This window comes from Phialemonium atrogriseum, assembly GCF_030411735.1.
Source record: "Phialemonium atrogriseum strain 8032-3 unplaced genomic scaffold QBC33scaffold_8, whole genome shotgun sequence".
Lineage (NCBI taxonomy): Eukaryota > Fungi > Ascomycota > Sordariomycetes > Cephalothecales > Cephalothecaceae > Phialemonium > Phialemonium atrogriseum.
In genome coordinates, this window is record NW_026848145.1 from 412,433 (window position 1) to 439,366 (window position 26,934).

A 26,934-nucleotide genomic window follows, 5' to 3' on the forward strand; every position below is an offset into this window, starting at 1 on the left:
TGGTCCGAAGAGGTGGATCACGAGGATGGATCCAAGGCTTGATTTCTTCAAGGGGTTTTCCCGGTTCCCCAGTTAATTCGGACGTGGGGTGCTATGACCACTAGAGGTAGGCCCCCCCTGTCCCCCGGATGCGAGCGATGAGGAGCCAAACAGGATCATGCAGCGAATCAGAAAGGCCATGTTGCCGCCCGACCTAGCTTCGCAGTCTGCCAGCTCCCCATTCGCTCGTCCTCGCTTTGGTCCATCACCCCCTGCCATGCGATCTGTGAGTTCCGTCACCGCATTTCTCAAATGCGATTCGACAGCGACCATGGTCAACCCCAGAGTGCAAAAATGCGCAATGGGCCAACAGCTGGGCTGGAGGAAAGCCAGAGCGAGCACCTGGTCACATTCACATTGGGAAGTCGCACGACTCGCATCGACTCTTCGCGGGGGAGATTACCAACTGCAACTGCAGGCGGCCGCCAACTGGGCGGCCATCGATTCGGCAAGTTGTGTTCTGTTCTGTACACTGATAGAGCAATTGCAATTGATCAATGCCACTGGCTCGGACTCGGAGCAGACGCAGGAATTCCGCTTGACGGGTGGGTGCTTTCGTTGACTCAATTGGGGGGTTGCATCTTCTGCAAATCCTCCCACGCCATCCGTACCTACCTAAGCTCCCGCCTCCACGTTTCTTCGCGCCGTTATTATTCGTACACTATACGTACATCCAAGGCGATCTGTGCAGGGTTCCTTATCATGCCCATATCATGTACGGGCCGTTCATGTTGGGGCCCGCATCTGCCGCCAGATTGCCCATCACAACTAGATGGAATGCGTGATAATGCGATAATTCTCCTGGGCCAGTCTCGACCAACTGCACGTTTCTGTTGGCTTTGCGCCTTTTCTCGCTCTACCACATTAAGGAGAGGATGTGATGGTGACTTGCCGCTATTCGGCTTCCTTCCCAGCAGTCAAAACGCTTGTTTGCCGAAGAAGCTGCAGCGCTCCCGTGCAGTTGACCACTGACGTGCCGTCGTGGCTTACATCCCATCACACCGTCACCCTCCACCGCAACACCTTGCAGGTTTGCTCTCTCTCCCCTCCGGCGCACCCACCCACCACATGCTTAAACAGGTCGAAGCTAGCGCCCGCCTTGCCGTTACTCTTCTACTTCTGTCAGTTTGTGTGACTTGCAGCAGCGGGGAGCGGCCACAATCCCAGGCCAGCCAATATTAAAGTATCCTCAACCGCTGACCCTTGCCACCTGGTCGCATCCCACCATTCCGAGCTTTCGTCAGACTGAGTCCTCATCGTTGGCGGCGCCAAAAGACTGCATGCTCCCACGAGGAGCAATCTCGCATGCTCTCCGCCCTCGTCGCCCTAGCTCCTTTTATCGATTAACGTCGGCGGCTCGGGGGGACAACAACGTACCATTGGCAATTCCAAGTGCCTGGTCACAGCTTGTCTGGCTAGGAAGCGAGGACCTGGCGCGCAAGCAGAACATAGAAGACTGATCACATCTTCTCACCCACCGACCGACCCCGAACATTAGCAACGCCAACCATATATCTGGCCCACTGTCGCATGGCCAGGACCCCTTCCAGGCCATTGGTCTCTAATCTCTAATCGGGGAGTCAGGCATTCCTCGCTTCGGTCAATCGCCGACACCGTCTGCTTTCCTTCACTACCTTCGCATCACTTATACGACGTCGGTCGCGGGGTGTACCTTTCTATCTTTCGCTTTCCGCTCTCCCAGAGGCATAGACAACTGCACGCCCAAGCCCACCATACCTCGGATCCTCAGACGCCACCAGGGACGGCGAAACCTGCCGCCATATATATATATATATATATATATAGAGCGTCTTGATGATATCCGAAGTCTAAGGCAGAGGCAACAACGTGACGAGATGGCTTTCCAGGCTCCGCCAGGGACTCACGGGGTGGCAGGCCCGGATTCGCAGAGTCTTGCGCAACTCGCCAAACGCATATCCATCCCCCTGACGCCTACGAGCCCAGCAGGCTTGGTAGAAGCAAACACGGTGGACCCTTGGGTAAAGTCGGGCCAGTATGGTCGTGGTTGGACATACTTCGCATTGACTCTGATGGGGATGGTTCTGTTCGTGCGGTTCTGGCATTTCTGGCAAGATAAAATCCGTCAGGCAATCTACAAACAACAAGTGGAAGAGCACTACCGGAATCTTTACAGCCTGGAGCCCGAATGGGACAGGTCGGCCGCCTTGGCGACAGGCAACGCATCGGGGATGCATTTCTTCCCCGAGGAGGGCAAGGAGGAGACGCCGTTTCGACCAAAGGCGCACTTCTCGTCAATTGGAGTTGTCAACGGCACCCTCGCGCTGTTTAGATGGATATTCTACCGGCCGATTCCCGATATCGTTTGGCGGAAGCACCGATTTACCTTCTCTTCGCTGGCTGTCTTGGCCTGCGGTATTGTCGCGCTGGCATTCGTCACCATCTACTGCTTCCTACTCCAGCCTCTCTACTGGCAGAGCATCCGGTTCGGGTCTCCCCCCTTGTCTATCCGGTCCGGAATGATTGCGGTTGCCATGACCCCCTGGATAATCGCGACGAGCACTAAAGCCAACATTCTCACTATCATCACCGGAATTGGCCCGGAGCGACTTAATGTCATTCACCGTTGGGCAGGCTATCTGTGCCTGTTCCTATCGCTGGTTCACGCCATTCCCTTCTATATTCAGCCAGTTTGGGAGGACGGCGGAATGGAGGTGTTCCAGACACTCTTCCCCCCAGGCAGTGGCATCATTTACGGCAGTGGCATCGCCTGCCTGGTGCCGCTCGTCTGGCTTTGCGTTGCTTCGTTGCCCATCATCAGGAGGAAGGCCTACGAGGTGTTCGTAGTACTGCATTGGCCAGTGGGCCTGCTATACGTCGGTGTCCTCTTCTGGCATACCAAGAATTTCCTCATGTCCTGGACTTACCTTTACGCGACGGTTGCCATCCTCGTTTTCTGCTACTTACTGCGGGTTTTCAAACTGAACTGGATCCGGCCGTGGCGCATGTCCTTCATGGTCGGAGACGAGGCTGCCATCAACATCATGACCGAGAACGCCATCAAGATCACGATCCCGACGCAGATGAGGTGGCAGCCGGGCCAGTATGTCTACCTACGCATGCCGGGCATCTCGTTCTTCGAGAACCACCCCTTCACAATCTCCTCTCTCTGCAGTGAGGACTTCCCGTCCGAGTACGGAGAGCAGTACCGGGATTGTGTCCTGGTCTTCCGGCCGTATGGAGGCTTCACCCGCAAGGTCTTGGAGACAGCCATTGAGAAGGGTCCATACCACACATACCGGGCCTTCCTTGACGGGCCGTACGGCGGTATGCGGCGGGACCTCGCTGCCTTTGACACGTGCATCTTGATTGCCGGTGGAAGCGGCGTCACGTCGCTAATGTCGCAGTTACTGAACCTCATCAAGCGAATGCGCGATGGCAAGGCGATCACCAAGAAGATCGTCGTCGTTTGGTCCCTGAAGCGTCTCGAGGCGATGGACTGGTTCCGCGAAGAGCTGCGGATCTGCCGCGAGGCCGCACCCCCCGAGAGCGTCACCTGCAAGTTCTTCGTCACCGCCGCCGTCCGGGAACAGCACATGGGCATCAGCCAGCGCGCGCCTCGGCCGCTCAGCAACATGTTCCACGACAAGCTCGACGGCTTTGTCGCGGGGATCGCCTCGAAGCGCAACTCCACCCTCATCATGTCCGAGGCACAAGGCGATGCCGACCGCGAGCGCGAGCTCCGCGCCGAGGACGAAGATCGCATCACAGCGCTGCCGCAGCAGAAGTACCTCCAACCCCACACTTTCCCACCGCCGCCTCCGGGCCCACCACCAAACCTCCGCGTGTCAGCAGCCGACGAGTCACTCCGCAAGCTCGAAGGCCGCGACCATCCGAAGCACAGCCACGGCGCCTCAACAGATAGCGGCGACGGCAGCAAGCCGCAGGAATTCCGCCTGCCTCTCCCAAAACCCCGCCCCGAAAACGCCCCGCACTTCAACTACGCGCCGCCGGCCGCCGCCGCCCAGCACAAGCAGCGATACAGCCAGTGGCTAGAGGCCCACTCAGAAGCACAACAAGCACAAGCCCAGGTCGATCTCCCCGTCCGCGCGCCGGAGCTGGCCCACCTCAGGACAGACGTCGGGCGCATCATCCCGGAGCGGCCGCGGCCGACGAGTACGTTCGGGCCCCCCTCGGGTTTCGAGTTTGGGTTCCCTGAGACGCCGACCGACTTCCAGAAGAGCCTGATGCGGTTCGCGTTCCCCGTGCCGCACCAGATCGACGGCGGGTGGAGCGTCGAGTACGGGCGGCCCGACCTCGGGTACATGCTGAGGGAGTGGGCCACGGGGGGCGCGGACGGGCGCGGCATCCTGGGCCGGAGGACGGCCGTCTTCGTGTGCGGGCCGCCGAGCATGCGCGTCGGCGTCGCGAACACGGTCGCGAGGCTGCAGGCGGAGATCTGGGGGGATGATCAGCTCGAGGAGATTTTCTTGCATACGGAGAATTATGCGTTGTGAGCGGGAGGGCTTGGGAATACTGATTTCCAAGCCGGTGTACTTGTACTGGCCGTGAAAGGAGCCCCTAAGCATCGACGTGGCTTACGGGCGGCTGAACATCGACGGGGTTTCGGAGAGTTTGGGGGGAATTAAGGGGTAACCACTTATGGATGGGATGGCGTTGAGTGTGGGGAGAGATACCATGGGTGGCTCTTTCTTTCCCTGGGCTATCTACTGAACTATGTCCATATGCGCTCTTGTACTTTATATATCCAACGGTATCTATATCTATCTAAGGGCAGAAGGTCGACCCTGCCCACACCAAGGGGGGGAGCCTACGTCTGCTCTACTAGCTGACTACATCCTCTGACCGGGAGGCACTCTATTTTCTAATACATCTTGGCTGAGAGTTAAATCCCGGCGCGGCTACCTGTATCCTGTGCCGGCGAGTGAAAGGAATTTGTCTACCTCTCTTGGTATAGTGATTAGACTGTAACCGGCAGAGGTCCCAAGCCACCTCCCAATATTCGAAGCTCATTGAAAATCCTGTTACCTAGTATTCACTTCACAGGGCACCCCAATAAGATCCAGACAGATATATAAAAGGGACAGTCTGTACTTGTCACATCTGTCTCAGCACTCTCGTACAAGAATTCTCCTAAGGAGCCTCCATGGTCTGCCCATGGTGGCTCCATGGCGCTTCCATGGAACCTCCGTTGCTTGATGTCAGGGACTTTGTCAAGTACAGAGTGAAGGAAGATCGAGCGTCAAAGTAAGACCCTGGTCACAAGTAGAAGGCCAGTGGGTAGTTGGTAAGGTTGGGCGCACAACGTCATCACACCAATCTCTGGATTATTGTCCCCCCAACATAGACATATTCTCCACCTCTTTGACGACGGGAAAATGAGATTGAAAGCGGCGTTGGAGCCACACTATATGTCACTTTTGCCAGGATGGAATGGGTCTATCAGGTGGTAATTCCTACGAGATATTCCTAACCAGCAGGCATTGCTTCCATGAGACAACAAGCGGAGTCCCCTAATGAGGAATAATAGCCATCAGCTGGCCCTAACCCAGACAACCTAGCCAGACCCGGGGCAATGACTCATAGCTCAGCCTTTCCCGTGCTCTGGTCCAGAGCGGGCAGCCGCTCCCTCAAGAAAGCCTCGATATCATCTAGCTCCTCCGGGCAAGCATCATGACCCATACCCCTTCGCAGAAATAGTCAGCCAAGAAAAGCAAAGCGGGTACCAACGAGGTGTTTTGGGGTGTAGACTCAACTCGTAGATCTTCATGGTCACATTGTAGCCCCTCTGCTTGACCATCTCGTAGCTCATGCGGCCCACCGGAAAGCCGACGACGGCGTCGGCGGTGCCGTGGGCCATGAGGATGGGCGTGGCCCTGTTGAGCTCGGGGCTGGGCAGGTAGTCGCCCAGCTTGGAGCCGAGCAGCAGGTACGACGACATGGCGACGATGCCGGCCAGCCTGACCCGCGCCGTCAGGCCCGCGAAGAGGCTCATGGCCCCGCCCTGGCTGAAGCCGCCCAGCACGATGCGCTCCGCGGGGATGCCCGCGTCCATCTCCTGCTGGATCAGCGAGTGGAGGTACTCCTGGCTCCTGACGATGCCCGCCGCGTCTTCGCTCCGGCGCATCGCGTCGAGGCTGCCTCCGAGGTCGACCTGTGGGAAGGGGGGTTTTCAGTGTGAGTGGGGGGTTTGTTTTTCCATCATCATTGTTACCATGTTTAAGGGGGCCGAAAAAAAGGGAAGAAAGTGGGCCCCGTGGTATATCGCAACGGGAGGGTGACGTTGCTCAGGATAACTTACAATGTCATACCAGCCTGGCATCTTCATGCCTCCGTTAATCGTGATGGGGATTGACGGGGCATGAGGCAGGATAAACTTGACCTCGTCTAGCCGCTGGCGGCGGCGCCAGTTCTCAACAGCAGCAGCCCAGCCATGGCCCGAGTCACCGAGCCCATGGACGAAGATGACGGTCGCCGTGTGCCGGGCAGTGGCCGGGAAACGGAGTGGGGCGCGGGACATGGTAGGCAGAGGCGACTTGACGTGGGGGGGGGCAACTTACAGCCGGGGGGTCGGATCGTTGAGAGGCGACCTGGAAGGGGGACACGTCGGAGAGCGTTAGGTAGGTGCTAAGGAAGGTGGGTTGTCATGCGATGCTAACTTCCAGTGCTAATTAGGTTGCTTTGCACCTCTCGGGTGAACGCGGCTGGCGCTGTTTGGTGAGGCGCCAAAGTGGGCCCCATTCTCTACAATTCCCTCGGGATTACATATAATGTGTAATGCCTATGTAAGTCGCCCCGTTTGTCTGACTAAGGCACATTTGGCTATGGTGTATGTACAAATAGATCGATATGTGAGGTGCGTTTAATGGGGTGCTGAGAACTGGAGGAACACTCACTGCTCATGGGCTGGCCAACATTATCTCGGACCTTCTTAGTGGTCATTGCAATTCTAGTTGGCATCCTGGCTTTTCTTCAGTCGTCTCAGTCAGCGAGAGCATCCATCTCTCTAAACAGCCTAAGAAAGTTTTCCGTCTTCTCCAGAGCCAGCAGCTCAACCGACTCGTCAAACATGGCACCCAGAACCCCAATATACTTTGTCAGCCATGGCGGTGTAAGTATTCTGGCCCCCTTTTTCCAGTCTCATTCACTGACGCCCATACGCCCAGCCAAATATCCAATATGATACCAAGCATCCAGTGTATCCCGTGCTTCAGCGCCTCGGGAAAGAGATCACCCAAAAAGTGAAACCAACCGCAGTGGTGGTCTTCTCTGCTCACTGGCAGGGGGGGCCGAAGTCCATCGAGCTGAACAACGCCGTGGACACAGACCTCATATACGAGTAAGTGGGCACTCCAGTGTCAAAGATGCGATGAACTGACTCCTTTCCCCCCAGTTTCTATGGCTTCCCAAAGTCATATTATGAAGCCACCTACCCAAGCAAGGGCAGCCCAGAGCTTGCCAGCAAGATCACGGACCTCCTTTCCAAGAGCGGCATCAAGGCCAAAGGGGTAAAGCGAGGCCTCGACCATGGCGTATGGTCCGGCTTCAACGTCGGTGAGTCGACTCGTTCAATCAAAGATGAACCAACCACCCGTCGTTCACATGCTTACACAACCACACAGCCTTCAACCCCAAGACGAACCCCCTAAACGTCCCCCTCGTGCAGGTAAGCCTATTCGATAACGAAGACCCAGAAGCGCACTTCCGCCTCGGCGAGGCCGTGGCCCCGCTGCGCTCCGAGGGCGTCCTCATCGTCGGCGCCGGCATGTCCGTGCACAACCTGCACGCCCTGCGCTCCATGCACCTCGACCCGCGGCCCCAGCCCTGGGCCGTCAGCTTCGACGAGGCCCTCCGGGACGCAGTCGTCGGCCCGTCCCCCGAGCGCCGGGGGCGCATGGCGGAGCTGGTCCGCCGCCCCGACGCGAGGATGTCCCACCCCACCATGGACCACCTCATGCCCATCTACGTCACCGCTGGGGCCGCGGGCGCGGACGCGGCGGAGCAGGTCTGGACCATGCAGGAGGGTGGGTTCGGGTGGGCGCAGTACCGCTTTGGGGATGTGCCTAGCTGAGAGAGACGAACTCGCGAAGGTTTGAAAGGGTGAGGGGGTTTAGGACCGGTGTTAGGGCGTGGTTAGAGTATTCAAATGGCCATGTTACCACCGCTCCGTGGCCCGCTGGCTCATATTCTTAGTCTTATTAGCCTCTTGAGGCGCTTCAAAGCTCCCCATCTCGCTGCACCTCCGCCTCCGGAACGGCCATATGTAAGGCTTAGCCAAGAAGGACAGAACGGGAGGATGATCTTAGATGGGTGCAATAAGGAGTCGAAAACAGGCCTAATCTGCTGTATGAGAGTGTGAGTCTAGCAATCAAAATCTTGAACATGTTCAAAATCATGGAATGGAGGGCGTAAAATGCAACGTTTCCAACTGCAAAAGCCCATAACGTGCATATATCTGCGCAGACTTGGGGCTAATGAAGCTCAGCTTTTCAAAGCTAGATTTGGTGGGGCTAGAAGGGAGTTTGACAATGTTGCACTGCATTTGTGTAGAGAGGGTTAGAAAATGGTCTCGCTTGGGACAATCAACATGATATTTCCCAGCTGTCTGCTTGAAGCTTTCTCGCCTCGGTTTTCACGACTTGTGCAGTTACAAAAGTCTTCCCGCCTCCTACCGGCTCTTGTGGTGATATAGCGAGGGGGGTCTCTAGAAACAGTGATTAACGTCATCTAGCCATATTTACAAGCAGTACTATGCAGAAGTGTTCGTCAGTCTACAGAGAAGAGCGAAGGGAATCATACTTCGCCCATCAAAGTCCAGGTGAGCGCGCTTGTCAAGGCATCAAGGCGTCAGAGTTCCGTTTCAATCGAGCCAAACCCATCTTCTGTAGACTAAGCTCTGTTGAACAAAAGTTTGCCTGTTGCGCATGCTGCGGAGCTCCCTTGGCTGAGTTCGCGCAGACAGGCGACAGCTAAACTGGTGACTATGCTTTCCAATACCGATGCCTACATCTGCACCAAGTTTATGGCTGTCCTAAAGGCCGAGTTGCGGTGCAGGACGAGTAGACGGCATAATGTCTTGCAGCAGTGCACATATCAAGGAACGTTGGCGTTGGTGATGGGATATTGAGGCTCGGCCTAGTCGCCGGCATCTGATTGGAAGTGCTCGGTGGGTCCCGGGGAGGAAACGGAGCAAGACATGGGTCAGAAGACACGCGCGGCGGCACCTGCGCGGAAAGTCACACGCTATCGCAACCTTAAGCCTTGATCTGCCTGCAATAGAGGGCCTAGATTGCTTTACGTTTGGTAGATTTTATCAATGAGATTCTCATCCGCCTTCAACCTCTAGGAAGTGAGCGACCGCCCTCCGCAGCTACTTTCTTCCTCCTCAACTGTGCCGACAACAACAGAGTAGCATCCGAAGTAAACAAACCCCCTTGAACCCCCGAACCGCAAACAACCCGGACTCCGTTCGCGCACGCCGCGCAAAGTCGCACCCACCCACACCCCTCCGGGGCCTGCCACCATGGCAAACCCACCGCCGTCTCCCACCCCATCGCAGCTTCCCCCGGTCCCCACGAGCCCGACCTACTCCTACGCATCGACGGCGAACCCCCTCTCGCAGTACAACCTCCCCCTCCCACCGCCGCCGCGGCCGGCGCACGCCGTGCTCACCAAGGCGGACCTCGAGCACTCGCAGGCGGCGTACGGCGACCTCCTCACATCGGCCAAGGCATACCGGCTAGCGCTGGCGGCGCTCTCCAGCGCCGCGTCGGCGTTCGGCTCGGCGCTCGAGTCGTGCGCCCGCCTCAAGGAGGCCCGCGCCGACGCCATCTCCCCGCCGGCCGCGGCGGCGAACGCGATGATGATGACGGGCATGAGCAACAGCTTCAACGCCAAGGGCACGTGCACGGCGGACGGCCTGCTGGCGGCGTCGGGCCTGCAGCACCTGGTGGCCAACCACCAGCAGATCCTGTCCGAGGCCGTGTACCGCGCCTTCGAGGTGCCGCTGCTGCACGAGCTGGACAAGTGGCGGGCCGCCGTCGACGACGAGCAGGAGGCCTACGGCCGGGCGGTGCGGGCCCAGAGCCGCGACATCAGGCGCATGGAGAAGGAGGGCATGAAGATGCACCGCCAGCAGCGCCGCCGCGACGTCGCCGCCTTCAGGGAGCACCTCGTCCAGCTCACGGGCCGCCTCGACGGCTTGACGGCCCTGCACGCGGGACACGCGCGCACACTGCTGCGCGAGAGCCAGGACACGAGCGCCCGGATCCTCGACGCCAGCTGCAGCCTAGTGCGGGCCGAGGTCGACATCTTCGAGGGCCTCGCGCGCAAGGGCTGGACGGGAGGCGGGCTGGAGGACCTCCTTGAGAAGGGCGTCGACCTCTTCGCCGCCGACGACGCCGGCGGCGGACACGATGGCGCCGGCGGCGGTGGCGGGGCTGGGACGGGGCCGGGCGGCGGTGAGGGCGGCGGCGGGGGCAAGCTGTTCAGCATCCTGCCGCCCAAGAGCATCCTTGCGGATTCTTCCACTGCCGCCGGCGCCGCCTCGTCTCCTGCCTCAGACTCGACTGCTCGCTATGCCGTCGCTGACAACCACGACGACCCTTACCAGAGCTTGGTGGGCGCGGTAAGCGTGACGGGTCCGAGTCCGGGTCCGGCTCGCGGCCGCGAAGCTGCTTCCTTCGACCCTAACCGGCCTAGGGGTGGTGGTGTTAGGCCGTTCTCGCCGCCACCGCAGCCGGTGAGGCTAAACCCGGATACGTTGATCGTCGGCAGTCCGGATAAGACGGAGACGGAGGAGAGGGCTGACAATCAGAACGGTGATGATGACGGTGATGGCGACGACGGGGAGCCCTCTGCCGCGAAGGCGGCCGGGTCGAGGGAGCCGGATCTCGGCAGCATGTCGTTGACGCTGGAATCAGTCGCGGGCAGGGAAGTTGAGACAGAGGACGAGGATGAGGAAGACGAAAGGGGTGCGGAGGGGGAGGAAAAAGAGGAGAGTCAGGATCAGCCGTGGCTGGAGGAAGGTCTGGGGGGGTCAAAAGACGGTGACACGCCGAGCGCGAGCCTGGAGAGCTCGCAGCAACCGAACCGGAAGTGGAGTTTTGGGGGAGGTCGATGGTAAGAGAAGGAGGGAGGGCAGGCGATCTTCAGCACCTGCCTTGCATCACCTTTGATGCCCTCCATTCGAACGGGTTGTGTACACTTATATTTAAGGGGTCTTTCTCTCTATTTTGCATTTTTGCATGGAATGGTGTTATCCCATGGGCTATTAGACGGCCTAGTTGTGTCTTGCATATCTGTACAATTTCTATAACGGCCATACAGCATGCTTTTATCTGTCTCTCCTCCTTCCCAGGTCGATATGCCTGCGAGTTGCACGCCCCTTAAACGCCTGCCACAGGCGCTGCTGCGGTATTCCAACCAACCATACGAAGCAGATGCTATTCTAGTAGTGAGATAGGAAGGTAGCCGGAGCCTCAAGCCACAACGCGGATGAGTGGCCATTTAATCGTCCTTGTCCGCGTTGAGAATCTCCCCGCCAAAGAGGCCAAATGCGGAGTCGAGCCAGCATATGAACTTCCAGTAGAGACTGGCCTTGTCCCAGTCGAACTCGCCGGTCTCGGTCCGGGGCACCTCGTTTCCGATCATGGAGCCGCTAAACCATCTCAGGAAGGGGATCCGATTGAGAACCCGCTGGGTATAGGACGGCTGCGGTAGAAGGGCTTGCTCGGCAGGAAGGAGCCTAACCTTCCGTGCCGTAGGAATAGCCCTACAGAAGTCGCTGTCCGGAACGGCCCTATGCGTCACATCTGCACCGGTCGTGACAGCCCCATTAACCGTTCCGGACGATGATGATGTTGCCGTTGCAGACTCGGTCGCAGAGGTCATAGTCGTAGTGTCGGCAGTCCGCGAGGAGATCTGGGATCGGTCAGGAGACGAGTCCAGGCCGTCACCAAGGACGGGATTCGAGAAACTGCGCGGCAGTGCCGAGATGGACCCGGTTTTCCCGTGCCGTCGCGTCCTCCTCGACGGCGACCTAAACCGGTCATCAAGTCCATTGTCGTCGTTTGATGTTTCCACAATCGCCTCGTCGCGAGCCGGGGCTATGCCGTGATACGGTTCTGCGTACACGAGGTGGCCGAGAATGCTCTGAGGCGAAGAGTAGATGGCCATGTCTGCCGCCTCGCCCGACTCGAAAGTCACTTTCACCCAATGCTCTCCGCCATCCGCCCTGTTGACCTTGGCTCGTTCCTCCAGCGTCAGGGCGCGCCGCCTCGTAAAGGCTGGATCCCGCAGCTCAGATTTGTATCGCCGATTCTCGGCCGGGGGGTCCCGCGGGTAATCCTCGCAAATCCGGCCTCCGATCTGCTCGAAGCGGTTGATGGCAGCATATTGTTGCTGCGATGACCGATATCCCCTGAGAATCACCTCGGTAGGGACTTGTTTTTGGACGAAGCGCGATTGTGTGGGCGCACTGGTCTCGTCGGCGGTCTGGGACAAGAGGTTGGGCTGGGAGGAGCTTGCGACAATGCTTTGTTTCCTTTGGGATGTCGTCGTGGAGCTTGCGGGTGCGGATGATTGGTTCTGGTTCTGAATCCACGTGGTGAAGACCTTGTCGGCAACGGCTATGTTCGGATCTTCGCGCCTCACCGGGGTGCCAGTCTTGGATCGTGATCTCCGATTCGATTTACCAAATGAGCCGGTTTCCGCGACCGCTCTCCTAGAGCGTCCGCTTACTTGATGGCTATCTTGTCTAGATTGCATAGCGTTAGTGTTCAGTCGTGCCGTGTTCAAGACAATTTGCTACCGAGGGCGTGGAGACTGACTGTGGAAAGACCATGGCATAGGGGCGTCTAATGCCGTCGTCGCCGACGTAGAGCTCCTCGTCCGGAACATTGTGGAGTATAAGGGGTGCCATGATAACGGCGCCAGGCAGTTCCAGAAGCTACTAGTGATAATAAGATTTACCGGGGTGCTAAAAGTCTGCCGGAGAACCTTCAGAGAGGGAAACGGAAAAAAAGGTTCTGGATGTTCTTCATAAAAATACGAGATGCGACGCGATCTAAATTCTTCCCCAGCAACCACACAGCTCAGGCAGGCTACTGCTGGATAAATACATATCCCCGGTACCTAACTTGGGTACCCTCCCCGTTTTTGTGGAAACCCCCGAGAACTGTTTGTATCCCGTGCGGCGCTAATCGCTAATCAGCATCCCTGTTGCTATGTACTCCGAGGCCCTGATAAGGATGGAGCGGCCGGCTGGGCCAGCTTCGGGAGAAGCTGCTCCATCCAAGAGACATACAGCTAAGAGACATTCTGTTGAACAACGCCAAGCACTCGAGTTCCTTCTTGAAATCGAAGATCTTCAAGAAATGGCCGCGAATCAGGGAAAAGAGCCTCCGAAGGAGAAGGAGAAGGAGCCAAAGTACCACCTGTATGTCCGGCTCCCATTCAATCGGGGGGATTTTGTAGATCCTCCACCAGTAAGTCGCTGCCGACCCGCAACCAATAACGGGAATTAGCACTGAACCGCGCAGGTAAACTGGGATGAAACCAAGTCGGAGGCCCTATGGAATATCATATCTGGAGTTGCGAAGACGGAGATTGATTGTAAGAATGATCTGGTCGTTTACTCGATTTGCCCGTGGATCCATGCTAACAGTTAATTCCCAGGGACTGAGCTGTGAGGCAACCATGTCTCCCCAGCTAAGACAAGTCTGCTGACTTTGCGTACCACAGGGCATCAGAATTCGGCGTCACGGTTGAGTTCCTTCTTCAGATGGCCTCTTGTTTGACCGAACACCACACTTCCCAGCTCCGGGCTCAAATGCGGAAGGCTACGGCGACTAAAGGTTCCAGCGCCGCGCCCTCTCCCATACCCGGTTCGGAGCCAGCCGGCGCTGGGGCCGGACCCGGTACCGCCGAGGCGATGAGGCGAACGGGATCGGGGAGTGGTCGGGCTCCGTCATCTCTCTCCGTTCGGAAGGATTATCTACTCTCTAAGAACGACGGAGGCATGCTCGAAACACCGCTAAAGACTTCGCTTGCCTCACGCCCTAAAGCCTCACGGAACTCGTCTTCCAACACAACCGTGCTAGCCCAGAACCCGACCGGTGCCAAGAACATCGCTCGGCCTGGATCGCCGCGCTCACAGCGCCACCGACTCTCCTCTTTTCCAATCCCGGCCCAGGCCGCTGCTACCGCGCCGGAGTCCAGCCCGGGTCTAGCCTCCCCCGAGCCTGCCCTCTCTAGCTCCTCTTCTTCGTCGTCATCATCGAGTCCGGTCGAAAGCAGGATAATGCGGCGGCCGCCTCGTTTCCAAGCACAGGACGGCCTTGGATCGTTTGCAGACGAGGACGAGGCAGAGCCTGCCTTCCTTCCCTTCCAACCTCAGGCTTCGGGGGCTTCAAGCAGCGGCCACAACACCCAGGACCTCGGCGCGACCCTGCGGGGTGACCAACGAGATTTTGCTCCGAGACTGGCAAAGGGCCGGGGTAAGGAGAAGGTTCACCAGTCGCAGACGTCAGACTCGTCGACCAGCTCGACTGCCATGGTATCGCGTCGGCCAACCGACGACCGTAAACCACCAGGACCACTCTCGCCGCGGCGGCCTGCTGAACTGTCAGGCCGCAGCACGGGTGCCAAGGGCAAAGGTTACTCGAGGGACGGAAGCGACGGCACCCCAAGTATGGGTAGCAGTTTCAGCGACCTCGATGGTGAGCGCATAATACAACTCCCTGTTCCCTGTCGACCGTTGGTGATTAGCTTGACCGGACTGACAAGTCACAGATGCATCGGTCACTCAGTCGGCGCTAGAGGAAGCCCTGGCAAGTAAGATGCAAGACGGAGGTACCATCGGCAGCAAAATGAGCACCATAAGCCAGGCTATTAGGAGTCGCTATCTGCCAAAGTCTGATAAACCTTAGGCAGCCTGGGCTGCCATCGCTTACTCGCTTTCTTAACGTCATTTTACGTGATACGACTCATGAATCGAACAGAGATTGCAACAGGGGCATACTGGGGGGATTGCATTGCCGGAGTTCCTGGCTTTATGGCGCCCAGGACAAGTATTTGGATTATCAATCAGCGTTTTGTATTCCATAAATCCACCACGACCTGGTGGTCGGTTAGCGATTAGACTGTAGCTCTTAATTCAGTCTTCAACGGTATCTCGCAGTGTTCGAGGGATGCACAACCCAGGCCGTGGTTCCAATACAGACAGAAAGTACAGTACAAGTCTTTCGAGTAATGACAACTCCAACCCCTCAGGGTCGCACCCGCAAACCATCTGTCCCACGTTCCACGATCGCCGAATCGCTCGATCGATCAGCGTGAACCCGTCCGGGGTGCCACTAACTTCCCCTCGGGAGCTTGTGCAGACTGCCCCACGGCCTGTACCATCCGTCTCGAAGCAACCCCCTCACTCTCTCCCCGCCTTCTCCATTCTCCCTCCCTCGCACGTCTTTCCTCCCCGCCGCACAATCACCATCCTCACCCACCCGTAAGCAGGAGGCGTCAGGGCGGGTGACGCGCCGCACCTAGGAGGATACCCCCCGGGGCCACCGCGAGAACGGGCGATGCGGGCTGGGGCCGATCGGGGAGGGCGGTTTGGTGGGCTGTACGTTCCATCCGGAGATGTCAGACTCTCTGTGTATTTTTTCCCCTTCACGTGGGGCGGGTTCAGGGGATGGGAAAGGGGATGGGAATGAAACAAACTCACGTTGCCTGCCGGGTCGGTCGTCTGGACCAGCGAGGCTGCTGGTGTCAGTTGTGGGATTGAGGCGAGGACGCGGGCGGCAGGCGGGGGTGGTGCTGGCTGTGGTTGTGGTTGTGGTGGCGGGACTGGTTCCCGGAACGCCGGGTCGAGGGTGTCTCGGCTTCGGGCAGGCTCTTCCTCTGTAGTGTATGGGTTGACTTGATGCCAAAGTCTGCAGCGTTCGGGTCTCGTCCGGGGGATGTTGTTGGGTTGTGATGCGTCTGTTTCTGAGGCGGCTCGGAGAGAGTGTCTTGGGAAGGTCGTTAGTCTCGGGGAGTGTTTTGGTACGCAGGAATATTGGAGACGGCGAATAGGGTCATGGGGGATGGAAAGAATGCCTACCCCTCGTCGTCGACTGGGTAGAGGGGGCCATCTTGAAGGTCTATGAGCTGGTCGGTGGGAGGAGCATGTGCTTCTCGTCTGGCGGCTGAGTGAGGCGACAACGAGAGCCGTAGGTCGATGTTTGAACGAATGGATTGCATCTCATATTCTGGCATCATGCCGTGCTGCACCAGGATCTCCAGGCTCTACACATGAAGTTAGCTCATATCGTTTTGACCATCCAACCCAAGTTCAAGGGAAGGGAAGGCGTTCTGCTCACGCCATATGCCATACTCACCCACGACAGCTGGTCCCTGGCGACCTTGATCAGCGCACATGGCATGATCTATCAAGCACACGATTATTTAGCAGCCGTAACTGGAAGCTGTCATTTATAACCCAAGAGCTATATTCGGATGTCTTCTTGAAGGTATTCAGCGACTGTAGTTGATAGAGGGAAGTTAGTCCATGTCACCTCTTTACATATCCGCGGATCAGGACCCATTGCAGCAAGCCACATATAGCAAACGCTAAGCGGTTGCCATCCCACGGCTGGAGGTGGAGCATATCAAGCAGCTTGCCGAGACTCGGTCGCAGTCAAGTCCTAGTCTGTGGGTATGTATCGTGTTGGCATTTATCAGATTATCTCAACCCATGTAGGGAGGATCTAAAAGCAACGCCAGATACGCCAGATGCAACGATATCAAACCCTAGGCAAAAAGGTTATTTGTCTAACCATCCCTGGAAATTCATTCGTTAGGTGTAGCCCCCCCTTAACCTGAAGTCAAACTACCAGTGCCCTTATTCGCAAAAACTGGAAAATCAAAGATAGGAAAACTCGTGCGTCTCCCTCTCATTGCCATGCCCTGCTCTCCTGCCCTATATGACGATGTCAGTAGCTGGTATCTCTGGTTGGGGAGGGGTCGATGCTTACAGAAGCTAGGAATATGATGCAACGGGTGTCTCTCTCTAGCGTCTCCGTTGGGTCATGCAGCCAGCCAGGTTGCCTGTCCAACGGAGTATCAGTATCAATATTTTCTCAAATCGGGACGCTTGCCGTGAAATTGACATGTCTTATTCAGGCCGAGTTGTGCTCAGCCGCAGTGGCTCCAATCCAGGGGCTTGAGTCGGAACCTGGGAGAGATACGGAGCCGCTGAAAGGGACAATAAAATAAAGAGAGGGTGAGTAGAAAGGGTTGAGGAGAAGATAGGAGGTGCCAGTGAGGAGCAAGGAGCATACATACATACCCCTAAGTTGGAAAAATATTCCACTGACGGGATTGTGGCCAGCCACATATCCAAGGCAATCCACTCGATATGCCCGGCTCATATACCCCATAGTGAAGGCTTTCAGCAGCGGCATTTGTGAGGCCTATAGTAGGCCAGGGGAGGCGGCGGGGGAATCTCCTGAACGATGAATGGCCCGGGGATGCGGATCTCGGCGAGCTCATAGGGGATGAGTCCTGGCCCCTGGGCCACGGGGGGTTTTTTCACCCAGGTCCGCCGAGTGTAGTGCACGCGAAGCAGGTGGAAGGCCAGGTATAGGGCCACGCTGCAGCCCATGATCACGGAGAAGATGGTGAGGATCTGCATCCCGGTGAGGCCATAATGGATCCAGTCGGGGTTTAGAGTGTCCCCAGCTGCCGTAGCGGCGGCATTCGCAGTGGTGGCACTTTCAATGACGCTGTTGTTCGAGGACATCTTGATGTATCTGTTGCTTGCCTCAAATAGTAGCTGCTGCGGTGTGCCTACGTGCTTCGAAAGGGGTAGGGTAACGCGTGCTGACGCGGCGAAGCTTATGGTCTGGGTGACTGCAATTGGTTAGACAATGCTATTTCTTTTTTCTCATGCTTTGATGATGAACAGTAGGCTGCTTGTGAGGGTCAAAGGGAGATAGGTAGCGGAAGTGATCTCTCTCCCACTTGAAATCCCAGCAGGAATGAAGGAGTCAGGAGAAGGAAGCAGGTAGCGGAGAGGGACGCCGCTGCCTTCCTTACAAAGGCAGAGGTAACTGATAATTCCAGAAATATACTAACCTTTGAGGCAAGACGTGTTACACTCCTCCTTGTAGGCGATGTGGTGCGGTGACGGTCCAGCCGAAGGAGGAGGTTGTGTGTGGAGGTTTGGTGATGGAGGCGCGCCGAGATTGTTGTCACTAGGTAAGTTAGCCAGGAGCACGGCGGTTTCTATGCTAGGAGTAGGTTCTGAAGGTACCTCAGTATTTTTCATTTTCTCTTCATATTTGTGTGATTTTCAGATTCATCTCAGATTCACCTCAGGGGTATATTAGGGAAAGCCATTCCTAGGTGAGATACACATACCTGGACAGAACACGGTATTAGGTATGGATGTTTAAGGGTTTATTCACCTGAATAGTGCTCAGTGTTCTTCACCAGCTGCAACAACTGAATCTCACAGGTAATATCACAGCTACAGTTGCCCTGGTAATCGAAGCGTTCCAGCCATCTTCCTGCCGGTCGGATTATCCTACTTGTGAGGTTGAGAGACACCTGATAGGAGGAAGTGCAAACAAAGCAAATATCATCATAGTTAGCCCCAGAGATGCGCCCTGTACTCCTGTGAAGGAGGCTCAACTGGAGGATAGGATATAAGGGGTACTCAATGAAGACACATCGGGTACCTGCAGAGAGAAAGTTCCGCTGTGAACTTGGTACCTAGGTTAATGATGACATCTCTGCCCTGACCAGGCAGGTCGCATGTCCGCTCTCCATTTAAACACCGACGGGAAACAGAAAACGGGAATCAGAGCTATGATCAAAACTAGAGCGCCCAAGAGCCGAGACAAAAATCCAGCTGATGATGACGAGGAGAAAAGGAGAATACTCGACGAGATCATCCTCAAGCCAGCGTCATCCCAACCAAGCAACCATATGCGAATGAAGCAGTGAGGCTCAGCTGCAGTCTCATCGGCCGCCTATCCCGCGCCTCAATAGCCTTGAAACGCTGAAATACGCGATAGAGAGTGTACGCCATCTGGGTGAGGGCGAACTGCTGGCCAAGGCAGATGCGCGGCCCGCCATGGAAGGGGATGTACTCCCACCTGTGAAGCGTAGTACATGATTAGCGATCAGCGGTTGTGGACTGGGCAGCAAACACGGAAAATCCACCCTCAAGGCCACGACTAAAGAAAAGGAGTGATATCCAGAGGATCCGGCCTGGAAAGGAAGCGACGTCTTACCCAACTCGCAAATCAGAGTCCCATCTCTCGGGCCGGAACTCTTCAGCATCCGGCCCATAGATGTCCTTGCGTCTGTGCATGCTGTACAATGACCAGCGAACGGATGTCCCCTTGGGGACAAGGATGGGTTGCTGCCCGTCTGGCCCGCCGCCTCGGGGGAGGACGGTGTCTTTATTCGCAGTTCGCGCGTTTGTGGCCACGGGAGGGCAGAGGCGAAGAGCTGCGAACGTAACACAGTAAGCGAGGTTACCTATCAACTAGATACCCGTCCTAGGTTCAACTGGAATATGAAGTTAACAATGGCGGTGGGCCCGGCCACGTACCTTCCTTGATGATATTGTTCAGATACCTCATCCCCCTGAGCTGCTCCCAGGTGGGATTCTCCTCACCCACATCTGCGATCTCCCCCCTCATCTTCGCGACAGCATCCGGGTTGCGGGCGAGATACCAGAAAACCGCAGTCATGGCATTTGCAGTCGTGTCCCGCCCGGCGACGATGATGGAGAGTATCTGGTCGACGATGAACTGCTCCGAGGCCCCGGACTTGAGCAGCTCGTCCAGAAAGACATAGTCCCGGGCCTTTGCTTCTGCTCTCTTCTCGCTGCCCTCGGCAACCGCCTTCGCCAGATAGAACCGGACAAACCTCTTCAGCCGCTCGACGCTCTCGTCCAGCCGCCTGTGAGGCAGCCGGGTCAGGATCTGCCCCAGCCTTGCCCTCCGGGCACTCTCGTGGCTCGCGAACTCGAAATCCTCAATGAACTGACGCGCCTCGGGCGACGGGTCCGTAAGCATGTTCGTCGAATACCCCAGCATGAAATCTGTCGACGAATCCATCGTCATGTCCAGCAGCAGCTTCTGCAGATCGAACGTGGCCCCATCCCCGGGCATCTTCCCAACCAGGTTCCCGACGTGCCGCTCGAAGCACCGCAGGTCCGCGACCTGGTCGCGCACAAACGCGGGGCGTATCATGGCGCGCGCGTGGCGCCACTCGGCGCCGTTGCTGGAGAAGACGCTCCGGGCGCCGAGCACGGGCAGCACGGCGAGCAGGCGGGGCCCCGCGATGGGCCAGTCGTCCATGCGGGTGGCGAGGATGGCCTTTACGTTCTCGGGCTCGTTGGTCAGCAGCAGCCAGCGCCCGAGGGCGAGGAAGTAGTACGTGGCGCCGTGGCGCTCGAAGCGCGCCGCCAGCAGCTCGAGGAGCTTGTTTCGCCTGTTAGCGCGCAGGGACTCCAGGAAATGGCCTAGGCCTAGGATGGGGTCCCGGGAGCGGCAGACGGGTGCGGAGCCGCAGCCTAGAGACCGGGCCCGGAGGTGGAAGCGGAACTTGTTGATGAGGGTGAGCGAGAGCTTGCTGGTGGCGACGACGAGGCCCAAGCGTAGCATGAGAGAGGTGAGGGATAAGTCAGGCCTTTGCAGGACGCCCCAAGTCTGGTATAGAGACCAGACAGTTAGGGGCAGCGTCAGGACTGCCAAGCAGAGGTATTGCGTTGCGTGATCCATATCGAGGGCGGATGCGCCAACAAATGCGAGAGAAGGATGTAGGCTGTTGAATGCCTACAACAGAGAGAAGGTTCGTGATCGGTGATTCTGCTTGATGAGAAGCAGAATCATCATTCTCTTTTCAGAAGCTGACTGTCACGGCACTTTTCCCGAGAGAACCAGTTGAAGCCGTTAGTAAGAACACCACTTCATACAAGGTCAAGACGGACCGACGATGACAAGGGGAGCGATAGGTGGAATATACGAAAGAGGTTCGAAAAGGGAGGACGTCTGCCTCCTCACCCTCCATTTACAACCCGGGATCGTCGTATTGGACGTGGGGTTTCCGAGGCACTGGCTGATAGGTAAGGTACTGTACCTATGGAGTTTGTACAGCCCAGCTTGCCCATCACCAAAACACTTGGAACCGTGACTTGAGGCCACCAACAGATATCCCTCCATATTTCATCAGTCTCGAGTTGGAGTTTAATCGTCCTACTGGAGCAAGGAATGCAAGACGAACAAATACCGCCATCATGGGATAAACCTACAGAAATCCAACCCTAACCCCTGGTTACTTTGGTGTACTATTGAAGGTAAGGTCAAGAGATCACATGTCTAAAGAGCATCTCAACTGATTCACACAGAAGAAGCGGGGTTACAGTCGTGACAGACATGGGCCGCCGACATGACGCACGACATCCACCTCGGTAGGTTATGCAAGTAACGGCGCTCATACTGCCGAGCGAGTGACGCAACTTACCCCTTAGTCAATATCGCACCCGTACTGTCACCAACCGGCGAGCCATCAAACAGAAGGAGGACTGGCTTGCAAAATATAGATAGGCGGCGACCCATTGATACAGTCTATCAATGTATGTAATCTATACACAACGGCGCCCCAAGCCGAGTTCCCATCCCAGACCCCCTTTTTCCATTTTCCGTTGTCGTATGGATCATGATGTAACCAGGACCAATGCTGTGTAGAAAAACCAGGGACAAGCCCACCCAACCGAACCCGTATGAACCAATGAATCATGAGTTCCCCAAAGGATGCCGATAATCCCACCGCCCAGAGATGGTCAGCCTTTTGAAACCCCTTTCCCAACGAACGCCGCCGAAATATCAAGACACCTCTTTCCCCCCAAGAACCCATGCCATTCCGTGAAACCCTAACCCCCATTCCCAGTGTAGTAGACATGATTAATACTGATACATCTAAACACGGCCGTTCACGCCCGTAACGCCAACCCTCACATCCGACGCCAGCCTCTTCCGCAGCGGCTTCCTCGCCCTGGTCCCCGGGTACGACGCCCTGTGGTCCCTCGCCACCATCGGCGGCAGCCGGAGGGCGGCGGGCCGCTCGATCGGCCCGGGCCCCGCCGCCCTCGCGCTGCGGTGCTGGTAGTACGACGACAGCTCCTCCACGGGGGCGCCGGCGCGCGGCTCGGGTTCGGGCGTCGCCATGGCCCACCCCACCTGCGACCCAGAGCTGCGGTCGTCGCTGTCCGACCGCTCAATCTCCTTGGTGTCCTCAAAGCCGGCACCAGCCAGACCCGACGGCGACGATGGCGGCGGCGGCCTCCTCCCGGGCCGTTTCCGCAGCAGGCCGGCGGCGGTGGTCGTCATCATGGGCGGGAGCCCTGCCCACCGCTGGCGGACGGTCTTGGGGCTCGTCTCGTCGAGGAGGACAAAGATGCAGCCGGCGACGAGGGCGGCGATCACGACGAGGGTGAGGATCCAGGCGCCGGCGCGGTCGCCCGTCGTGATGGGCGGGAAGGTGCTTAAGGGGTCTGTGCGGCCGACGTCGGAGCCGCCGGCGGAGGGGTCGCCCTGGCTCGTGCCGCCGGTACTGTTGGTGACGGGCGGGGACGAGTCGGTGACCAGGTTGGCCAGGACGATCTCCATGGCGGACATCTGCTGGCCCACGCCGGTCGAGCCGTCGTACTTGCCATTGTCGGTCCATTTGAGCCCGCACATGCGGCCGTTGGAGCCGCCCAGGCACTGCGAGGCGGCGGCGACGGCCGACGTCGCCATCAGCGGCTTGACGCGGTCGTAGGTCCAAGGGGCCCACTTGGTGGTGGCGGCCATCCAGCGCGACAGGTAGGCCTTGAAGCTCTGCTGGTCGATGTTGCAGAGGTTGACGGGCTCGCAGGCAACCTCGGTCATGACGCCGTTCTTGAAGAAGACGTTTGTACCGTTGAGAAGGCCGTCGACGCGGTCCCGCCACGTCTCACGCTCGCTGCCCTCGGTGAAGTTGTACATGGCGGCGGCGCCAATGAGGAAGCCGCCGACGTTGTAGGACCACTGGTAGGGCGTGAACTGGGAGCAGTTGTTGACGTGCATACCATCAACTATGTCGTAGGTGCTCACATCGATCAGGCCCGTGTCGACCATCCAGTCCCACGTCTTGTCGGCCCAGTCAGCGTACGACTGGTTCCCCGTGTAACGGGCGAGGCGGGCAGCGAGGTTGAAGAAGCAGGCCTGAGAGATGGAGTTCTTGTAGTCGTAGCCGTTGTTCCACGTGAAGATCTGCCACCGCAGGCCGCCGCCGCACTCGGTCGTGTCCCAGCGGGCGGCCTGGGTGTTGAAGACGGCCTGGGCGAGGGCCAGCCACTGCGGCTGGTCTGGCGGCGGGTCTTGGAAGTTGTACTCGGCCGCCGTCATGACGGCCATGCCCCAGAACCCCTGATCGTCGTTCCCCTCGGTCAAGCTCTGATTTGGCGGCATATAATCGTTCCCGGGGCCGACCTGGAAGAGCAAGCCCTGCTGCGTCACATCGTTGTATGTGTCATCCCCCGTGTAATACCAGTAATCGACTAGGGCGCCCATGAGGGCACCAGCCTCCCACCCTGCGAAGCACCGTGTTGGTTAATAAATGACAAAAAATGCCCTGGCCCGATTTTACGGGGGGGTGACATTCGGGAACGGAAACCTACAGTAGTACGGCTGGGGTAATAGACCCGGTGTACCCCCCGGCTCGTTTCCACTATAGAATGACATCATATCCTGGGCCATGGACTTGGCCGTACTTTTGAGGGAATCTGCAGGCGATCAGCTTCGATCAACACAACACAACTCTGACCCAAAATAAATCGACAAAGCCGAGGCATCCGGAGGCTTAGAACAGGAGGCTCACCTGGAGAGCCGACATCCAAATTATAGGCCACGGCGGCATTTTGGGTGGTAGCCAGGAGCCCGAGAGCCCATACGGCTGCGCCGGCGATTCGGGCCCAACCCCACATTATCGGAAAGGAGGGGTGATGCAACTGTACCAAGGGTCGAAGGGTTGAAGGGTCCTCGATCGATCAGGACAAGAGCATGAACATGAGCAGGAGCATGAGTTGCAAAATGAATGCAAGAGAGAAACCGAAGAACACAAGAGAAGAGAGAGTCTAAAAGGAGCCGCCAACAAGGCCGCCCTTTGCGAGCTGTGGAACCAGGTCACCTAGCGGGCAGCGGAACTGGAGAGTTGATGTCACCACGGCAGCAGCTCGACTGGAGCAGCGGGTTGGGAGTTTTTGGGTGACTACATACGGTCTCGACCACTACTAGTGTGGGTCAATTGGAGGCGAAAGGCCCAGAATATGACGAGAGAAACCTGCCTTCCAGCAGTCCAACCCGAAGCTAGAGTGGGAGCTTTAATGGCGCAAACCATGGTTTTGGGCCGACCCTTGGGCGGGCAACGGCTACAGCATTTAGTACGGCGGAATTCTCGGAAGCAACGGTCGATATAGAGTTCGCTCTACTGACCGATCTGTGCAGTTACGAACCAGATCGGGGTCGATTCTTAGCTTCTACATGCGTAGAAGGTTAGCCTTCCCATGCTGAGTGTCGCTCTTTCCTGCGTCTGTGATCGTGCGTGACGGTGTCAAACCAAAAACCCCGAATAACCCGGGAACCTTACTTGGGGTTAGCCCGCAAAACTGAAGAATTACAGAGAGAATATGAAATCCGTAGTCCGTCTGTATTGTAATGTATAATACATGTCGGAGCAAAGCAGGAAAGGCATTGGAGAAGTCCATGTTGCTGTCCACCATGCGTAGGTATGTACGGAGTACGGAATAGATACGGTTGTAAATATTTACGGATACCGACATGAACTGGACCCTGTGGCCTGTGCTGGGGCGTTGGTCACAAAGGTGGCTGTAGCACATGCAGTACCCCCCTAGCGAGGGCGATCTGCCGCCTGCAATTCAGTGCCCATTGTCCTGCCTCCACACCTTTTCAACCAACAACCATTGGCAATCATCTCCCCCTCTCTGCCCAGCAGCTCAGCTTTCCCAACTCCACCTCAGCTACCAACCAGTTGCTATACAACCGATCCAAACGATCCTCTCTGCCATGTCTGCGTCGACGGCGCAGGGGATCATCGATCCCACAAAACCGGGCAAATACCCTATAGTCCTCAGCGATGCCCTTCTCGGGAAGCCCTCCAAGGAGTCCTACACTGGCATCAGGTGTAAGCAATTGCCGATCGAGGCTTTTTCCACTCCGAGCTGATCACGAGGCTGACTGATGCAAAATGGTACAGACAACCACAAACCCGCCCTCTCCTCAGACATCGCCCCAAGCACTGCGCGGTTAAAGCAGTCGGCCAAAGATGGATCCTTCAACCTCGGGTTCGACGACAAGGGCGACAAGTACGCCTTCAATGGCGCACGCACCACCAACGACGGACAGTACGTCCTCGTCTTCGACCCAGCCCGCAAGGTCCTGGTGCTGCACCGCCTCGACTCAATGTTCCACATGAACGTGACCCGGACGCCTACCAATTCGGACACAGAGAGCCTCCGGAAGGAGTTCCCGCCCCTCGAAGTCCCCCAGACAAGCAGCACCGCTAGCAGCAGCAGCACCAGCAAATCCCAGAAGAGTCCCCTCGACAAGGGCGACGGCAAACCCACGCCGGCGGCGGCAAAGGCCAACAAGGCGAAGCCGACCTCGGCGCTCCGCAACCCCAAGGACACGGCGGCGCGCAAGCCCGACAAGGCAAAGACCGTCTCGCTGACCCTCCCGGTACCAACGCCCAAGGCGGCCGCGGCACCACCGCCACCGCCACCGCCCAAGCCCCGCGGCCGCGAGCCGGATCCCGACGACGAAGAGGAGGAGGAGGACGACGACGGCGGGCTGACGATCGAGTACCCCGGCGGCGCGCCGCCGTCGACGACCGACTTCAGCCCCGCGTTCCCGGCGCAGATGATCGGGCGGCGGTTCAGCGACTTTGTTCGCGGCGTCGACGAGGACGAGGATGCCGATGGCGACGCTGACGCAGATGCCGATGCGGACGCGGATGCGGATGCCGAGTTCGAGGACGATGCCCTGGGCGATGTCGAGGATGACGAGGAGGAAGAGGAGGACGACAACGATGACCAAGACGGTCGCGGGGCCGGGCAGGGCGCCCGCATCGGCGCGTTTGCGCTGCCCAGCCCGGCGAATCCTGGCACCCAGACGCTGCAGCAGCAGCAGCAGCAGAGCGGGCTGGGGATGCAGCAGTTCGGCGGGCAGCAGCAGCAGTACCAGCCGTACGCCGCCGCTCCGTACGGCGCCGATGCGGATGCGGACGCCGACGCCGACCTGGAGGCGGACCTGGAGGCCGAGCTGGAGAGGGAGTTCCAGAAGGCGAGCGGCGGCATGGATATCGACTCGGAGAGCTCGGTCAGCGAGGAGGATTGAGCACGGCCTGTGGGGTGGGTTCGAATGGCTTCTGTCCCTTTTTCTTGGCTCTAACTTTGTTTTTCTTCTTTCGCTCCTTTTTTTCCCTTCTCATCTTCTCTTTATTCCAAGAACACGAGTGTCACGGTTGTAGCCGGAGTTGGGGGATGACTTTTTGGTCCAGGGTAACGACCAACTATTACAGAATACCGGCCTGGATTACATTCATCCTATTTATCACCCCATGTAATCCGCCTGTTCTACAGACTGGGGTCGGGGGATATCTTGGCGTTTGATGCATTGGCTTGTTCTGGATGGAACAGCTTCTTTGGCTTAAAATTATGACAGATAGCGAGCTGCTGGAGGGAGAGCAGGTTACGATTGCCACCTATACAGCATATTGGAATAGGCACTATGAATTACGACTATCTAGATAACTAGAGAGAGCAGAGGAATTGACGAATTTTTTTTGGACCTCTCATGT

General features: G+C 57.6%; 12 protein-coding genes across 12 annotated transcripts; 6 read left to right on the forward strand and 6 right to left on the reverse strand.

The window, feature by feature from the left end:
* Positions 1 to 144: 144 nt before the first annotated feature.
* Positions 145 to 1,194, forward strand: QBC33DRAFT_361176 (uncharacterized protein). The gene is made up of 2 exons (XM_060423921.1): positions 145 to 1,069; positions 1,127 to 1,194. The coding sequence occupies exon 1, from the start codon at positions 292 to 294 to the stop codon at positions 1,009 to 1,011; it is 720 nt and encodes a 239-aa protein (XP_060285019.1). The 5' UTR covers positions 145 to 291; the 3' UTR covers positions 1,012 to 1,069; positions 1,127 to 1,194.
* A 701-nt stretch (positions 1,195 to 1,895) lies between these two features.
* Positions 1,896 to 4,535, forward strand: QBC33DRAFT_557571 (ferric reductase like transmembrane component-domain-containing protein; the record flags this gene model as incomplete). Its single annotated transcript, XM_060429811.1, has 1 exon — positions 1,896 to 4,535. One exon carries the CDS (start codon positions 1,896 to 1,898, stop codon positions 4,533 to 4,535), a length of 2,640 nt encoding a protein of 879 aa, XP_060285020.1.
* A 1,084-nt stretch (positions 4,536 to 5,619) lies between these two features.
* QBC33DRAFT_448385 (uncharacterized protein) lies at positions 5,620 to 6,559 on the reverse strand (the record flags this gene model as incomplete). Its single annotated transcript, XM_060424465.1, has 3 exons — positions 5,620 to 5,725; positions 5,796 to 6,193; positions 6,341 to 6,559. The coding sequence occupies 3 exons, from the start codon at positions 6,557 to 6,559 to the stop codon at positions 5,620 to 5,622; spliced, it is 723 nt and encodes a 240-aa protein (XP_060285021.1).
* Positions 6,560 to 6,608: 49 nt separating this feature from the next.
* Positions 6,609 to 8,110, forward strand: QBC33DRAFT_618352 (Extradiol ring-cleavage dioxygenase, class III enzyme, subunit B; the record flags this gene model as incomplete). Its single annotated transcript, XM_060432707.1, has 5 exons — positions 6,609 to 6,659; positions 6,715 to 7,150; positions 7,206 to 7,378; positions 7,433 to 7,593; positions 7,662 to 8,110. The coding sequence occupies exons 2-5, from the start codon at positions 6,941 to 6,943 to the stop codon at positions 8,108 to 8,110; spliced, it is 993 nt and encodes a 330-aa protein (XP_060285022.1). The 5' UTR covers positions 6,609 to 6,659; positions 6,715 to 6,940.
* Positions 8,111 to 9,280: 1,170 nt separating this feature from the next.
* QBC33DRAFT_361371 (putative phospholipid-binding protein) lies at positions 9,281 to 11,176 on the forward strand. Its single transcript, XM_060423923.1, has one exon. The coding sequence runs from the start codon at positions 9,563 to 9,565 to the stop codon at positions 11,162 to 11,164; it is 1,602 nt and encodes a 533-aa protein (XP_060285023.1). The 5' UTR covers positions 9,281 to 9,562; the 3' UTR covers positions 11,165 to 11,176.
* Positions 11,177 to 11,255: 79 nt separating this feature from the next.
* On the reverse strand, positions 11,256 to 13,090 carry QBC33DRAFT_533771 (uncharacterized protein). Its single transcript, XM_060427488.1, has 2 exons — positions 12,870 to 13,090; positions 11,256 to 12,796 (listed from the first exon to the last, which is right to left on the reverse strand). Exons 1-2 carry the CDS (start codon positions 12,959 to 12,961, stop codon positions 11,548 to 11,550), a joined length of 1,341 nt encoding a protein of 446 aa, XP_060285024.1. The 5' UTR covers positions 12,962 to 13,090; the 3' UTR covers positions 11,256 to 11,547.
* Positions 13,091 to 13,415: 325 nt separating this feature from the next.
* On the forward strand, positions 13,416 to 14,969 carry QBC33DRAFT_557576 (uncharacterized protein; the record flags this gene model as incomplete). The annotated part of the gene is made up of 5 exons (XM_060429812.1): positions 13,416 to 13,526; positions 13,581 to 13,653; positions 13,717 to 13,726; positions 13,783 to 14,759; positions 14,833 to 14,969. The coding sequence occupies 5 exons, from the start codon at positions 13,416 to 13,418 to the stop codon at positions 14,967 to 14,969; spliced, it is 1,308 nt and encodes a 435-aa protein (XP_060285025.1).
* A 585-nt stretch (positions 14,970 to 15,554) lies between these two features.
* QBC33DRAFT_618356 (uncharacterized protein) lies at positions 15,555 to 16,463 on the reverse strand (the record flags this gene model as incomplete). The annotated part of the gene is made up of 4 exons (XM_060432708.1): positions 15,555 to 15,659; positions 15,764 to 16,049; positions 16,142 to 16,326; positions 16,419 to 16,463. 4 exons carry the CDS (start codon positions 16,461 to 16,463, stop codon positions 15,582 to 15,584), a joined length of 594 nt encoding a protein of 197 aa, XP_060285026.1. The 3' UTR covers positions 15,555 to 15,581.
* Positions 16,464 to 17,470: 1,007 nt separating this feature from the next.
* On the reverse strand, positions 17,471 to 17,821 carry QBC33DRAFT_557578 (uncharacterized protein; the record flags this gene model as incomplete). Its single annotated transcript, XM_060429813.1, has 1 exon — positions 17,471 to 17,821. One exon carries the CDS (start codon positions 17,819 to 17,821, stop codon positions 17,471 to 17,473), a length of 351 nt encoding a protein of 116 aa, XP_060285027.1.
* Positions 17,822 to 18,979: 1,158 nt separating this feature from the next.
* QBC33DRAFT_557579 (cytochrome P450) lies at positions 18,980 to 20,819 on the reverse strand (the record flags this gene model as incomplete). Its single annotated transcript, XM_060429814.1, has 3 exons — positions 18,980 to 19,181; positions 19,320 to 19,539; positions 19,643 to 20,819. The coding sequence occupies 3 exons, from the start codon at positions 20,817 to 20,819 to the stop codon at positions 18,980 to 18,982; spliced, it is 1,599 nt and encodes a 532-aa protein (XP_060285028.1).
* A 957-nt stretch (positions 20,820 to 21,776) lies between these two features.
* On the reverse strand, positions 21,777 to 23,726 carry QBC33DRAFT_361547 (hydrolase 76 protein). The gene has a single exon (XM_060423924.1). The coding sequence runs from the start codon at positions 23,628 to 23,630 to the stop codon at positions 22,017 to 22,019; it is 1,614 nt and encodes a 537-aa protein (XP_060285029.1). The 5' UTR covers positions 23,631 to 23,726; the 3' UTR covers positions 21,777 to 22,016.
* Positions 23,727 to 24,969: 1,243 nt separating this feature from the next.
* Positions 24,970 to 26,924, forward strand: QBC33DRAFT_568482 (RNA polymerase II transcription elongation factor-domain-containing protein). Its single transcript, XM_060430513.1, has 2 exons — positions 24,970 to 25,260; positions 25,333 to 26,924. Exons 1-2 carry the CDS (start codon positions 25,143 to 25,145, stop codon positions 26,469 to 26,471), a joined length of 1,257 nt encoding a protein of 418 aa, XP_060285030.1. The 5' UTR covers positions 24,970 to 25,142; the 3' UTR covers positions 26,472 to 26,924.
* The last annotated feature ends 10 nt before the right edge of the window (positions 26,925 to 26,934 follow it).

Bases quoted from the DNA above. Each gene is read 5' to 3' on its own strand.
- QBC33DRAFT_361176 (XM_060423921.1), top strand. From the start codon at position 292: ATGCGATTCGACAGCGACCATGGTCAACCCCAGAGTGCAAAAATGCGC.
- QBC33DRAFT_361371 (XM_060423923.1), top strand. From the start codon at position 9,563: ATGGCAAACCCACCGCCGTCTCCCACCCCATCGCAGCTTCCCCCGGTC.
- QBC33DRAFT_533771 (XM_060427488.1), bottom strand. From the start codon at position 12,961: ATGGCACCCCTTATACTCCACAATGTTCCGGACGAGGAGCTCTACGTC. The intron at 12,797-12,869 runs GTCAGTCTCCAC...TATGCAATCTAG, and splicing joins TATGCCATGGTCTTTCCACA to ACAAGATAGCCATCAAGTAA.
- QBC33DRAFT_361547 (XM_060423924.1), bottom strand. From the start codon at position 23,630: ATGGGCGCCCTAGTCGATTACTGGTATTACACGGGGGATGACACATAC.
- QBC33DRAFT_568482 (XM_060430513.1), top strand. From the start codon at position 25,143: ATGTCTGCGTCGACGGCGCAGGGGATCATCGATCCCACAAAACCGGGC. The intron at 25,261-25,332 runs GTAAGCAATTGC...AAAATGGTACAG, and splicing joins GTCCTACACTGGCATCAGGT to ACAACCACAAACCCGCCCTC.